The sequence below is a fragment of the Hakea prostrata genome, chromosome 8 (genome assembly GCF_041222555.1).
Source record: "Hakea prostrata isolate BN-2017 chromosome 8, UWA_Hpros_2, whole genome shotgun sequence".
NCBI lineage: Eukaryota > Viridiplantae > Streptophyta > Magnoliopsida > Proteales > Proteaceae > Hakea > Hakea prostrata.
Window position 1 is genome coordinate 15,361,437 of NC_142607.1, and position 15,864 is coordinate 15,377,300.

At 37.8% G+C, this 15,864-nt stretch overlaps 2 protein-coding genes across 2 annotated transcripts; one reads left to right on the forward strand and one right to left on the reverse strand.

Moving 5' to 3' along the window:
* Positions 1–54: 54 nt before the first annotated feature.
* Positions 55–8,859, reverse strand: LOC149007245 (ALBINO3-like protein 1, chloroplastic). The gene is made up of 11 exons (XM_089164853.1): positions 8,199–8,859; positions 7,856–7,966; positions 7,478–7,552; positions 6,962–7,022; positions 6,759–6,832; positions 6,532–6,636; positions 5,895–6,002; positions 5,424–5,527; positions 4,958–5,248; positions 4,490–4,868; positions 55–882 (listed from the first exon to the last, which is right to left on the reverse strand). The coding sequence occupies exons 1-11, from the start codon at positions 8,541–8,543 to the stop codon at positions 796–798; spliced, it is 1,740 nt and encodes a 579-aa protein (XP_089020979.1). The 5' UTR covers positions 8,544–8,859; the 3' UTR covers positions 55–795.
* A 6,087-nt stretch (positions 8,860–14,946) lies between these two features.
* Positions 14,947–15,864, forward strand: PSBY (photosystem II BY). The gene has a single exon (XM_089167292.1). The coding sequence runs from the start codon at positions 15,062–15,064 to the stop codon at positions 15,662–15,664; it is 603 nt and encodes a 200-aa protein (XP_089023418.1). The 5' UTR covers positions 14,947–15,061; the 3' UTR covers positions 15,665–15,864.

Here is a 15,864-nt window from a genome sequence, read left to right on the forward strand (position 1 = left end):
CTACTTTTGGCAAAATACCTAACACAATGGTTTGAGATTTTAATCTGATTTAGATTGGGTACGAATCTGATCTACATTTCAACTAGCCAAAAAGCAAGACCTGATAATTTTTTTGGCTCAACATGGGTGAACTTGAGGGTTTATTTCGGAAGGAATTAAAATTAGTTTGAGTTAGGAATTGCATATTTAGTCTATTTGTGAGAGAATGCGTATATCAGTCCTTTAAAGCGGATACCCTGAGGGATATGAGATGCATAACCATTTGCACCATTCAAGAACATTAAGGTTTAAATATACATTAAAACATTTTCAAAACAGGCTCATTAAATGGCCTGGGCCGTGACAAGTTGTAACAAGAAGATCATTTATGATTGAAGATTTCCAAGAGGAATAATATAGCATTCTGAGCTTCCATCAACAGAATTAATGATTTTTCTTTTCCTTCAAAAATTATTTCCAATTAATTCCTATACAAAGAAAAATTAACTGAATTGAGCAGAATAGAAGAAAACTGGAATTGCAAGACAACTATTACACAAAGCGTTCTACAACAATAAATACTACGAGACCCAACATCAATATTAGTCTGACCTTCATCTATGACTACGATAATATACACGTCGTGAATTCCCAAGGCCTCGAAATGATGCTTCCTTCACAAGGCTAGGAACCGTTTTATGTATGTTCCAAGGGATCGTCCTTTCTGAAACCCTTCCTGTTAACTGAAGTAGAAAGCAATGCAATTTTGTTCCATGAGGAAAAAATTATGCAGGTTTGATCTAAGTTTCATTTCTTTCAATCCGTATTCCCTCGATGATCAAAAACTTCACTGGAACCTTCACCTGATACATTTGAAGTACTATATGGTTGTACTGCTGTTTCCTGAGAATCAATAAATCTCACTGAGTATCAAACATTAAACCATGATATTGCATTTCTTCTGGTGACACACAAGAAACTGAATACCATTTCCTCTTTACTTCCAACACAACTAATGAACCTTTTCACCCGGCATTCAGTCAAAAGAGATCACAAGGGCATATCAGCGGGGAAGGTAATTGTTCTCAACAAAAGGAATCATATGTGCAGAAAAGTAAACATAGATTCAGGTTCGAAGGAACAGGAGACCATCAAATTCCAACATGAAATAGCCTATATTTGTTTTGGCAATCAATCTTTTAAAAGCTTGAAAAGAATAGCCTAAGCTAGTCTTTGTTTTCTCCCAAGAACAGGAAATGGATCTCTAGAAGTCATGATGTAGATCCCCTAAGTAGGAATAATAAAAACAAAGCTGATATGGACACAGCCACAAATTTCAGTACAGAGAAGGCCAATTAAAACAGGGGGGGGGGCGGAAGGGTGAAAAAAGGGTCCCTACGCAGCGAGAAGGTTTAAGCAACTGCAAAGCAGGCTTTGTAATGAGGGATTGGCTAATGCCTGACTCGCTAATGCAAGACACTCACCTCCTAAGATTAAAACATCAATGTTGGCCATGCTTGCACAAACAGAAGTAAACCAGCCAATAGCATGCACAAGGGACCGGCCTCCCATGACCCCATCATCCTCTAAGATAAACCAGACATATAACCATCATCAATGACATGCACAAGAGAATGCATTTATGCATCCCATGTAAGGCCCAAAATCATGTAGCTACTGACTGATGGGTCCTCAATAGCATACACTGATACACGACCCGCATGGTGCAAATTGAAACTGTCATATCACACACGATTCTATTCAAGTTGAGAAAGTGTTGAACACTTGTGCTTTTGCTTTAACTTTTGAATCCAGTACTCCATAAACAAGGTGACTAACATGGCCATAACTCACCGTCCCACGCCCCTGCCCGGTTTTTTTTTTTTTTTTTTTTGGGAAGGAGGGGGGGGGGGGGGGAGAAGAGGGGGGAGGGAGTAGGGTGTTTGGAAGGACTTGCAGAATCATTCAAGTCTGCTGGGAATTTTATTGCTTTAACTGCATTCAACTTGGCATAATATTCCTACATTTTGCTTAACTGACCCTGACATGCCTGTTTCTTGTATTGACATTATACTTTCTACATACTTTGTTTTTCTTAATTTGTTCAATATGATATTTCTTGTAATATTTTGCTTGATAGTTTTCAGGGCTTAAGAGTTCAAACCAGGTTGATTTGGTGTTTTGTCAGCATATGTGGTGACAGCCTACATCTATTACGCCCCAATCAGTAAACTTTGTAACAGAAGATTCCACCTCAGAATAGAGTTGACTTGTGGCCAACTCAATTTAGCTGGGAAGGGGCCATAAATCCCAGGGAGCTTGAACCAAAAAAGGCCCCCAGTTCCAGATATTTGAAATTCTCCCTCCCCTAGAAATTGCAAGGTTCTTAAAGAGACCATGGGACCAAAAAATGGAGGTTTTATTGTCCAGTAACTCTTTAAACTATATTAAACTTGAGCTGTATAGGACTAGAGTTCCAAACTAAGTGGGAATTGTTTCCACAGATCCCATTCTTCATTTGATTTAGAGTATTTTAGAATCTGAGCATGCATCAGCATACTGGAGTGAGAAATTGGCAGGTCAGACAATAATTTAGGAGGCAAAGTTAAGAGGTTTTTTTTGAGTGGCATTCATGAAATTCAGCTACTGCTTCATGCCTACACTTATTTGAGTCCTTTTGATGCAGTTAGATTGACGTAGTTGGCACAACTGCTGCGAAAGCGGATGCTGAAATGGAACTTTTGGTCCAAGAGCGGATGGTAGGATTTATTACTAAGCTGAGTGATAACATCGAATCTCCTATGTTATATTATTTGATTTTGTATTAGAAAGAGTTAGCTTCATAAGTTGTTTGAGTTTACTGTAGATTACCACTTGCTCCAGTTTCCTCAGTAGAGTTTGTTTGTATTTTATACTTTATAGAAGTCATAATAGTTAAATATGCTTTAAACACAATACTAAAGCGAGATAAGATGAAATTCATTTAGTTGTGGTATTGTCAATTGTTGTACTCAAGCTAATGGTGTATATTGTTTCTTTCTTCCCCATTGATTATTCCTTTCCCTCTATGAGATAAATACTTTTCTACGTTTTCTACTCTCCTTTTCATTACTGCTTCCGGTGTTGGCCTACTGTTTGTCTTCCCCACGCTCCTGTGGCGATACCCCAGGCCAAGCTGACATAGCCTCATTCCTCATTGGGGTGAGGGCCAATAAACCAAGGACCCTTGATGAATAGCAGGCAAATTAGAGTTTACAAAGACCTGTTTAGGGGTTTTACGGTTTGTAGGCAGGGTTGCATGAGGTTTGGTTAGGGTTTTTAGGCTTAGGTTTTAGAAACACAAATCTGAAACCTTGATGTTTTTGGTTTAAGATTCAAGTTCCGAAGGTACTAGGGCTACGGAAATTTAGGGTTTCATGGTGGTAGTTAGGGCTGCAAGTTGGAATTGAGTGCTAGGGGGAGTGAGAAGGTGGTGACTCTAAGGGGGGGGGGGGTTATTCCATGGTGGGGATGGGGAGTAATGGAACTTAGGGTTTTGGGGCAAAGAAGGGGAGCCAAATGGTATGGGAGGGGATTTTTGCTAGGTGCAATGGAGGAAAGAGAAGAGGGAAGGCCAGGGGATGATGGCTCACCAGTTTAAGGGGCTTGTGGATGAAGATTGAATGGAAGAATGCAAAAATAACCTAATACCCTACTTGATCCTTGATCTCTTGCTGCAACTCCCTATTCAATAATTTTATTTGTCAAAAACTGTCTTGTTACAAGCAAAGACTGGCTATTCATAGCCTTTAGTACCGACTCCTATTGGGACTTAACAATTAACATAAAAAACAGAACTCAACTAGGACTACTAACTTAAATTGGACTTCTATCTTATAGAGGGCATCTACTTATCACATTCTATGCTACCCAATAACCAAGTAAAAACAGAATTTAAAATTCAAACGAACTCCTGAACATAACTAAATTCAGTTGGACTGCCCAAATGGCTGCCCCAATTTGTAAGCTTCAAATATTTACAACATTGGCATTACTTTAAATATTGGAATCATTTAACACTAGCTGGGTCCGTAATCAATCCCAAAGCGGGGTTCTGAAACCAGGACCTTACACTTTTAGTTAAGTTTCATTCTATTAATGATTATTTTAGTCAATAAATGATAAATGATATACAATTTGAAAAAATCAATGAGAGGTAACATTCATTCCTCTATATATTATATTTGACAGAAGTAAAAGTAAAGAACTACCATTTTACAGATTACTTAGGAAAAACAGGCATACATAACTCCCCCCCCCCCCCCCCAAAAAAAAAAAAAAGAAGAAAAGAAGAAGAAGAAGAAAGAAGAAAGAAGAAAGAAAGAAAAGAAAAGAAAACATACTGCTAGAATCACTCACAAAACAGCATAGGATCAAAACAATCATAGTTGCACAAGGTTTCACCAAAATGTAAGCATGATCAAAATTTAATTTTCTAAGGAATGCATTATGCATCTACAATAAATCGTACCTTATCCATGTTTTTGTCAGAGTGTTCTTCATCGTTTACGTTGACCTCATAGTTGACAGAAGGTCCACCATTTTCCATCTTGGAAACAGCCATCCTCTTATGCTCTTCTTTAGATCCTGGAATGGAGTGATCACCATTCACAAGGGTAACTCCATCACTGGAAGAATCATGCATTTCATTCATTGAATGAACTTTTTGATTCCCATCAGAATATGATTCTGTTTCAGATCTTTTAACTTCTGTCTTGACCAACTTGGCATCCTTTAGTTCTTTCTCTTCTGCCGCCTTCAATGTTTCAGTACCTACAGCTGCTGCTTTCATCTTTTGTTCTTCCCTTTGTTGTCTCCTCCGAGCCTCTTCCTCCTTTATCAGTCTAAATCTGAAAGATGGCATATTAACTACAAAATTAATACAGTTATTGCAAAGAAAATAAAAAGTTAGTATTACCAGAAATCAGTGGCAGTTCACCTTTCACCAGGTTTCGGCCCTTGCTGAACCAACTTTTGGGTTGATTCTACTTCCAGGTTTGACTTTTGGATTTGGGGTTGCTGTTCTTCAGTGGCATCAACACTAAGCTGATTCACTGGATTTTTTGCACCACCCAACTTTTGGGTTGATTCTACTTCTAGGTTCGACTTTTGGATTTTGGGTTGCTGTTCCTCAGTGGCATCATCTATAAGCTGACTCACTGGATTTTTGGCACCACCCAGCTTTTGAAGCCATACCTGTTGTGCTGTACTAAGAATATTATTTGTCAACCTGCAGAAGATAGTAGAAAAACATTTCTTTCAATTTATAAGCCTGAATTCATTTACTATATCATTTCTAAAACAGAAAAAGAACATGAAAACAGTGCTTCCAACAAAAGGAACATGGTTGGTTCATTGAGCTAAAACTTGTTCAGTTGCATAAAAAAGAATTAAAATATCCTCACCAATAAAGACTTAGGCCAGAGGGAACAGAAAGCGCAAAATAACCAATCATCAACGGCAGGAACTTAGTTATAGCTTGGGAACTCTTCAAGTTTGGATCATTAGACTGAAAGAAAGACAGGGATTATAAACAAATGACCTAGTTCTTGAAAATGAAAGAGAAAAATGAAAATATCACATGCTGTTTGTACAAAGCAATTCACAGTACAAGAATACTAACAATACTACATCTATGTGTGATGTATGAAAAGAAATGAAGTTTTGGAAGCTGTATCAACAAGTGAACAGCCTCTTTTTCTTTTCTTTTTTGTGGGTAATAGCGAGTCCATAGTTAGTAGAGGAAAAAGAGTTCAGGACAAAGGGAACATGCTTCAAGACTATACCGGCTTAGCATGCTGGTGTTTCCATAGAGACCAAATAATCAAAGGTAAATAAAAGGCAAATATAATAGCAGAATCTGCACCAGGGCCAACCTGTGATGACTGCATAATTTGAACGGAGATATATTGTGAGATAACAAGCAATGTAGGTAGAACAAGATACGCCAAGGTGTCTGACCAACCAAGGGGTGGATGACCATCCTGTGACAAAATCAATCACCTTAGGGGTGAGAGTTAACTTCAAAATGATTTAAAAAAATGAACTAAAATCAACCAAATCGCCCACAAAGAAACATGATTCAACTGGGGGGGGGGGGGAACCAATATGGTAAAACTGTACGTGAGTGAAAACAGCCCAATAACATTCCAAGTCATCTATTAATGTTAAACATATGACAGGAAATGAAAAAGCACAAGACAGCTTGTTAGTTCCAGTTTGAAATCTTAAACGTTTTCTTGCCTTTAGCAACCAGATACACCATGGATGGGTTTTTTGTATCATACTTTTTTCTTTCATTTTTTGAAGGTGGAAGGGTTCTGGAACTTACAAATTGACCTGCTATTTATAACTCACATCTACAATTTGGACATACTATTTATGGTTCACCTTACTTGTTGTGAAGACTCAGATTGAAGACTCTGAAAGCCAACACGAGAAAGCATCTAGGAGATTTTGTAAAGAAAAGTTGCCATAGGACAAAGTGATATTATGATAACTCAGTGCACTTACCACAAATGGGAAAAGCCAAGAGATTCCACTGCCACTTTGTCGAGCAGCAACTGTAGTTGGACCAGCAAGGGAGGGAATCCAGAAAAAACCTTCTGACAGAAGTCCCTGAAAGTTGCAGAAAAACAGTTAAAACCAATAAACAGACAATTTCTTTAAGTTAAAAAAGGAAAAGAACAGCACATACATGAAAACTCACAAACAGAAGGTTAAATTAAACAGAGTGCTACCTCATCTGCCACATTTGAAAGAGCTCTATAAAGTCCAATCCAGATAGGTATTGTAGCCACAGTGGGGAGGCATCCTGACAAAAACACCAAGATAAGCAAAATTACAAATTGTCAGTAAAAGAATTATCCTTGAACTCTTCATAAAGAATCCACTTATAAACATCTTTCAACTTCATTGGTTGCCTAGGTCAGAGGATGGCCACCTGCCAATGGATTTACTCCCGCTAATTTATACAACCTAGCAGTTTCAAGTTGTATTCTCTCCTGCAACAGATAAAAAACAGATGATTTAGTCATTCATCCAAGTAAGGTCCGTGCTAAGTTGAACTTGACTCCTGAATATGTACAAAATGAACTGAAAGCAGGGTATTCATTCCATTTGGACTACAGAAATATAATTTGGCACTCACAAGTCACAAGTACTTGAGTCATGATGAAGCCCAAAATGGAATGTTTGGGCATTCAAGACTTCAAGTAGGACAACCATATTGCAGGAAAAAGGAGATATAACTTTTTAAATATTCCTCAAATGTAACACTAAGGTTTAGGATAAACCATGTCTTGTAATGAAGGTTATCAAGAGTACTTTGCACTCTCACTGATCAACATGAATACATGATTGGTAATACCTCTCTTCTTCTCATCTTTGTCCTCATTAACACATGAACACAGTACCTTGTTGCAGATCATATTTCAGATAATTTGGGACACTAAACTACCTGATCTCCTGCATAACGTTGCTGAATAGCCTTTACTTGAGGTTGAAACGACCGCATCGCCATCGCAGATTCCACCTGCATATAAATAATTCCAGAAATAGTTTTTGTAAGCTATGAAATATTTTTTCAAAGTCAAGGCCAGCTTCAACTATTGTAACATAAATGGCATCTAGGGATGATTGAAATGCAAATATATTGTCGGTATTGTTTAAACCTGTCATTTAAAAAACACACAGGCACACTGAAGCGCCAATTCACAATTACCGATAAATTTGGAGAAACAAATGATACTCGATAGAAGAAGTGCAATAAGAACAGAAAGAATGCTGCTGTAAACTTATTGACCACTCAAGTTATTAAGAACTGCAACTAACAAACCTGCTTCTTCGTCAAAGGAAATGTTGCAGCTTTAACAATGACAGTAAGAAGGATAATCGCAAATCCATAAGAGTAAGGGACATGTAAAGCTGAAAATCCGTCTTTCAGAATCTGAAATCAAGAGATACTAGTCAATGCCAAGCCCCAAACTAATTAAAAAAGAATAGGGAAGTGAAGTAGATCACTCATAAGCTAATCACTGCCATTGACAATCATCTCAATCTAAATTAAACAGATGACACAAACAGAGGTTGAAGCCGCAAAAGGATCCTACAAGTTAGTTTCCAGCTAATGCTGGTAACTAATGAACAAAAACAATAGAAGAGGGATGGGAGGCAAGTACCTTTAGAACACTCTCCAAATAACCGGTAATTCCAGAAAGCCAGTCACCGTTCTGTTTAGTAGTACTCAAAGAATCCGAAGTCGAAACCGCAGCATCCGCAATAGTGTAGAAAAAGCCTTCAGCTCTTCCGAACAGTTCTCGAACAAGATATTCTGCACTTTCCGGATCGGGAAACGAATCTTGATTCAAAGAAGACCTAACAACACCAGCCGTACATGGAAGGAGAGATTTTTTATTGGAGAAACCATGAGAGGTTCTACGAAGAACACGATTGACATGCCTGCTTCTGTCGATTGTAGGAGATAGGATAAGCGAGTGAGGTCGTAAGCAAAAGAAAGTCGCCATTAATGGATCGTTAAGCTTCTTGAACCTAAATGCCCTAGCTTCAGTTCAGAGCTTCAAAGAAGGCAGAGAAAGCGAGACGAGCGAGCATTTCTTCATTCATCTGGTGGGCAATGGGCCTGGATTATGGCCTATGAAATGGGAAGTGAAAACTTTTCGTAGACCTATTTCGGTCTTTGTACTACCTTCACTGCCCTTTCGAGCTGTCTTTGATATTTGTAATACGTGGCATTTTGTGAGCAACTAAACCGTCATGGTGCGGTGCCCTCGTTCCAAAGCTTTGGGGTTTGTAGTGATCATGTCCGCCTTTGCTTCCGTTCCGTCAATGGGGTCTGAAATTTGCGTCTATGTCAACAGATCTGAAAACGATCCAAACGAGACCCTAACCAACGGAATAGGGGGTGATTTGACGGTTTGACCATGGAGCTGGCTGGCTCACTCGCCGCTGCTTCGACTTGGTGTTGGTGGCGCGGTGGGTCACAGGCCTTTGGAGCGAAGAGTTAATAATCTGCTGGTGTAGGTGTGTTCTCAAGCACTGTAATGGTAGTCTTCTATGTGGAGGCAATAAGACGTGATTGACACATTAAGACACTTAGTTTTGCTTCAAAAGAGAATGTCATTCGATCTTAGTTGTCGTGTCGATGTAGATACCAAGAAGAAACAATTGACCATATTTTGCTTAGTTGTGAATTTGTTAAGGCAACTTAGTTTACGAGTCTTGTAGGTTATAAAGGAGGATTGTAGCTTTTATGGCTATGTTTTTATTTGTGTAGCATCTTTGGCTAGTGAGAAATGAAGTTGTCTTTGTGAGAAGAAAATGAAGCTGAAACCTGGTGATTTTGAGCAAGCATAGGCTTGAACATCTACCACTCCTAATACTTTCGATGAGCATACCCTGTTATGGAAAAGTCCACCCTGGTGTTAACACTCATGCAGCTTTGGGCCAAAAGAATGATAGACTTTCTAGCTAGAAATTGGAGGGGCGAGATCTCTTTTGTTGTGCTAGAGACGGCTAACTTCGGTAGTCCTTTGGTGGGTGAAGCACTAGCAATCAGGATAGTCGTGTTATACACCCTTGAGGAGTGCCGCGAGCTTGCGACTCGGTTATAACTGAGTCTGATTGTAAGGATCTCATCTCAATACTTAACATGGATGCTAAGACTGTTGCGTCTCAGATTTGATCTTGGTCCCGACCTAGTTGGATTGACTTTCGAGCGATATCCCGAGTAAGAAGATGGTGAAACTTGCAAAAGAGGTTAGACGCGGGCCGACTAGGATGCCGGGCAACCGCCTCCGATGGTTAAGTCAATCGAGAATCAGATTAAGGTCCTAAGCGAGTGCTGCTCAGGGACTAACCAGAAAATGTTTGTGTCTTACACAATGAGCGAGTCCTCGTTAAATAGTGCATAAGTTACCTTGTTTAAGATCGACAGGAGCTCGTCTATGGGCTTGATTACAGGCACGCCCAATTGCCTCGGGTTAGACTTGCCGCTTATGTTGCCCTTACCTTCTTTGCCTTTGCACAAATGGAACATATCGTATTTGTTTGGTGTGGTCGAGATGAGTCATGACCAACAAATTGGGTGTTCGACCGAGTGCTTGTTTGGGCAAAGATCCGACTAATTACCCGCCTACCTCTCATATGTGCGCATCTCCCCTAACACCAAGCACCAAATCCCTAATAAGTGTTGCATCTATTGTGAGGGATATTCAACACTTGAGAGGGTATTCTATTTCTTACTCTTTTTGTCACATTTCTAGGTAAGTCCACTATGTAAATAATCGCTATTTTTTTTATTTTTTTTTTAAATCCTTTTTCTACCCTCCAAAAAAAAAAATCCTTTTGTCCCTTTAGTAGGTGCTTCAGTGATCTAATAATATTTAATAAAAAATATTTTAATCAACAAAAAGATTAAGATACTTAGATTATCAAAACTACTTAAACGTTCTAAAAATAAATAAATAAACTTAAAATGTGGTTCATGGTTAGGATTAACTATCTCAATTGGCTCAACAATTATACTGTATTCCAACCATCTGGTCAAGTGGTCTATTAAACTTTTATGTTAGAAGTTAAAAAAAAAAAAAAAAAACTAACTATTGATGCATTTATAATTTTTTTTCAGCCGACCATATGCAAAGACCTACATTCTCCTAGAAAATTATTTTCCACTATCTCAGTAGGCCCTAAATCAATTAGATAATTCAATAAAAAAAATAAATTAGACAAGATTAAATATTTTATTAATAAACCCCAATGTCAACTAGATTTGGATGATTACTAATCACCAAACTTTTTTTTCCCAAAATCATCGATGTTTTTTAATATAAATTAAATTTTATTTATTCAATGGTTCAAAATCATCCAATCATGATTTCTCTGTGCGACCCTCTCCAAAAAAAAATCCAACCATGTGTAATTTTTTATTTTAGCATATGCTAAAGTCTTTTGAATTTATAATTGACAAATGAGGTAGTGGAGAAGTGGATAATTAATTACTCCAACTTCCACTTAGGGTTTCGATGAGTCATGTTCTACTCTACCCATTCTATTTCTAGGTCAAATTTGAAGATCGAAGTGATTGCTAGGGCTGGTATTAGGGGTTGAAGGCTTGAAACCAAGAAAGATGCTTCATGAAGTGACTCGGTCATTAATCTGGTGTACGACTGAACAATAATAAATCAAAAGAGAAAAAGTTTGGATTACCTTTCGGTCGGACCAATGCTTCTTTCACCACAAAATCGAGTGGGGCCAATGTAAGACCCACTGGTGGTCAAATTTTTAATTTTTTCCCCTATTATTTAGATGTAGGCCCTACTCAATTGGATGGTAAAGAAACATCAGGAGAACACATGTTGCTCATTCGATAGAGAAGTGATCTACACTTATAGAAGAAGATATGAAGACTTTGACCACGGAGTTCGACCAAGATGGCCGATGCCTTTGGAGCTCAAGTAAAGCTCGATTCCACTATGATAGGTATGATTACGATTATAGTACTTGCTCAAGAAAATGATTGAACATAGATCTAAGCCCTATACCTCAAAAGCCCCAAAAAATCTTATCAAAAATTCCACTAGAATCATCCAACACTAAGAGAGGAGAGAGAAGAAACCCAAGCCCTAAGATCGCTCCTCTCTGCGGTTTCTAAAACCATGTTACAAATGAAATAAATCAACCCAATTTATTCTGTTAGGGTTTTGGATCTTGGATCATCTTTTCCGAAGATTAGGATCCTATATGGAGCTAGTTGGATCGATATATGCCATTTGGAGAACTCTCGTTTGGTATCTTTTTTTTCTTATTTAGTTTCATCCAAAAAATCCGTCAAGTCATGTGTTGTTTTACCCTTTTCTCGTTTTGCAGTAGTGGATCATTTTTTTTTACTAAAATGCTGGCTACAAGAGGTGCATTCTTACAGGCATTAACTGTTTGCTCTAGACTTCTGTTTGATGCGTATGGATGAAGTACCTTTTTTTTTCCCCAATAACTACAAATATTATATTAACATATCTCAGGTAATAAACTTGGATGAAATATTATTTACACAAATAAAGCGAGGTGGGACCAACCACAAAAACTTAGAAAGAGTAAATAGATTTGCTCCACGAGCAATAGTATCTGCAGCAGAGTTTGAAGATCTACTAATAAACCTGAAATCAACAAAGGAGAAAATTTACATCAAGTTGCAATTTATCTAATCTGAATTTGCAGCACCTATGGATGAAGTACTTGATCGTTAGAAGTGATCTTTTCAACATTATGTTGTTTGTTTCTCTTGATTTTTCTTTTTATTTGTGGCTGAAAGTTAAGGGATTTGCGTAAAAACTGCGTTTTCTTAAAAAGTTTTTTTTTCAGTTTATATGATTTAAAGCAAGTGTTTGATTATGTTTCCCAAGGTGTTAAAGTTACACTGATGCTTTTTGAAGAATTTCCTGAATGACCACCTCCTTCGTTCTTTAACTTCCATTAATATTATCCATTATTTGCAATCACAGACACGGCTGAATCTTCTTTTTAGATTGAACCCACTAGCTGTTTTTCGTTTCTAAATCAAAATAACAACAAAAATAAGAAAATGCCCTTGAGGACAAGGTTTAAAATATCCCACGATACCATACGATATTAGCGAATACGTATCCATATTTGACCCAACCGATATGATACATATCGATACGTCTCTCCATTGAATTACACTAAAATGTATTAGCCAGAGCGATACAATACTCGATACAGGACGATAAGTCTTTTAAAATCACCTAAGCGATACTTTAAACCTTGCTTTTGGACTGTATAATGAAACAAGTTCTAAGGCAACATTGAAATCGAATCTCGATATTATTATTGAATGTTTTTCACCTTATTTTTGTCCCAGAACTCACTTTTCCTTCCTATTGCTGGATCTTCTGATGGAAGGAAAATTTAGTGAAAAAAGATGAAAGCTTAGACTTATACATATAGATATCTATATACACATCAGGTTAAAGGACTTGCAAGTTAGGGTTTTGTAGAGGCTTCAAAACCGATACCGATTTTATTGTCTTTTCAGGGAAATGGGAGGACTAATTTGTGGTTTTGTGAGAGATTGTTGACTGGTTTCTCCCTAATATTATGTTGTTATTCACAACCATAAACCCTAGAAAATTCTCAATTTTGGATATGGCTACTAATTTTAATCTTTTGCCATTTTATCTCTATTTCTGATTTAAAGAATTTCTTTAGCAGTTTTTAATCTCTAATTGGAGACAGATCTCATTGTTTAGAACCTTGGATTCAAAAATGTTGGGGTGATTTGTAGCAGTTTAGTGTAGGAAGAAGATGGGTGAAGGGAGACGTAAGAGTTGGATAGGAGAGAAAAAGTGTAAGTGAGAGGGATGGGGGTATTATGGTCATAAAATCCTCTTTAAGGGCAGAAACGTCATTTAAATTACAAAATTTGAATAGAAGAAAAGAATCAAGGGTAACGATTAATTTTTCTTAGAAGTGGGTCATGAGTAATTTTTTCTATTTAAGGGGTAAGACCCCAATTAGATGTGGCCATAAGTAAAAAACTCTAATACATATTTTTTTGATGGTCTAGTAGAAGACATGTAGCTCTACAACCAATAGTCATGATCTCACTACTTTTACGAAAAATGGATCCAATGGCCATAAATAAAAACTCAGGGACTTAAATGTAAATTAGCTTCCACAGAAGAGGTTAGAGTTTGAATCTCCTGGGCCAGAGGCAAAACCACTTTCCATATTATTTATATAAAAGCTCCCCTGATGATGTAAATCGTTGTGTGCGCAAGCCGATGAACCTCAGATTAAAAAAAAAAAAATCTATTTTACTTTTTTCTATAATTATGTATTTCAAATTTTACATTATTGGACCCTGGACTGGGTTCTACTGTTCTACCCTCTCTGTGCGAAAAACCCTGGAAATTCCACAAATGCACAAGATACTCCACTGGAACCTGTTCACAGAGATTGTCCAAAAAATCATGACGATCAATGCAGTGATAGCTCCACAACCGGGTTCCAAAGATTAATCCAGCAAGAGTCCTTAATAGACAATTGTTTTTTCTTTATGGTTTGCTTGACACCGAATAAATATGAAGATTATGGTTTGTTTTTTCTCTATGGTTTACAACAACAGAAACCGAAGGATGAGTAATCTTAATCGGTGAACCACCATCAACAACCTTGCATCGCCAAACTCTTGGGGTTTCTCTCTCTGGGTTGAACTCAATATAGGATCTATTCTTGTAAATACATAATATATAATTCTAAAAATGTAATATAAATTTTTTTAATTTACATTCAAGTCCCTACTTTTTGATTTATGGCTTTTGGATCCATTTTTGTAAACGTGGCGAGATCATGACCATTAGCTACCGGCTGCAGCAAATGGATAGATGACCTTCAAGAAGAAAATCATATAGAATCACCCATAGGATTCGATTTAAAAAAAAAAAAATTTATTTCTAGAAATTCATTTTGCGCTTTTTATTTTTTTTTAAATTTTTTGGTCATTTGTCCCATTTTCTATATGAAATATCATTACAAAATAAAGACGAGATAGAAAGGCCGTTGCGGCCGCCCAATGTTGAATCCTAAGTACACTTGCAAGTGTATGAAGGAACATAAAGTCTCAATGACATGGTATCCAATGTAGGACCACCCTCCCAACCAATGAGAATGAAAAAGTTACGATTAAGGGGTTAAATCCCTCAAATGGTTGTCAAAAGAAGAAAAAAAAAAGGGGGAAAGAAATAAAGAAAAGACCATGTAATCTATCTTGTGGAAGCAAAGTGATAAGAGGAGGTGGTGCTGGGTGAGGAATATGAGGCCCATATTAACCCATTCACACTCTCTGGATAAGAGAAAATCCAGAAGAAATATTCCCATTGGATATCTCCTTCCATTCATTTCAGAGAGAGATCTATACTCCCAAGTAACCCTGCAATTTCATTCATTCATCTTCTAAGCAATTTTCTGATCTTTGTCAAGTAACAGTAGCTACAAGCTAGCATCCATGGCAGCAACAACAGCTTCAATGGCCATGCTCAATGCCAAGTGCTTGCTCCTCAACCCTTCCAAACCCTCATCTTTCAAACCCATCTCCCTTCTTTCTTTCCAGAACCTCCCCAAAGGACTCACAACCTCCAAATCTACAAGTTCCAATTCAAACCTCTTCTCATCGCCATCATTAACTGGAACTGCCATTGCTGGTGCAATCTTTACCACCTTGAGTTCTTGTGATCCAGCTCTTGCAGCACAACAAATTGCAGAGATTGCAGAAGGAGACAACCGTGGTCTTGCTCTTTTACTACCCATTATTCCTGCAATTGCTTGGGTTCTCTTCAATATATTACAACCTGCTCTGAACCAAATTAACAGGATGAGAAGTTCCAAAGGAATCATCATAGGACTTGGGCTTGGTGGTGGCTTGGCTTTATCAAGCTTCCTTTCCACTCCAAGTGCATCTGCAAGTGAAATAGCCATGATAGCTGCTGATGCTTCAAATGATAACAGAGGAACACTCCTCCTGTTAGTGGTCGGACCGGCTATCGCTTGGGTGCTTTTCAACATTCTTCAGCCGGCGTTGAACCAGATCAACCGGATGAGGTCGCAGTAAAAGCCTCTTCTGGGTGGGTGGTTCATTTTTTTTCCAAGTTTCTTTTGTCCCAGAGTGGCCATATGTAACATTCTTGTATCTGCCATGAATACTTTCTCATGTTTGTTAAGTTTATAGTAGATGATTTTAAGATGACCTCTGTACTTGGAAAAGCGTTGGAGGATCTGCTATGTATAATCCAATTATGTTTGTTCGCCAAA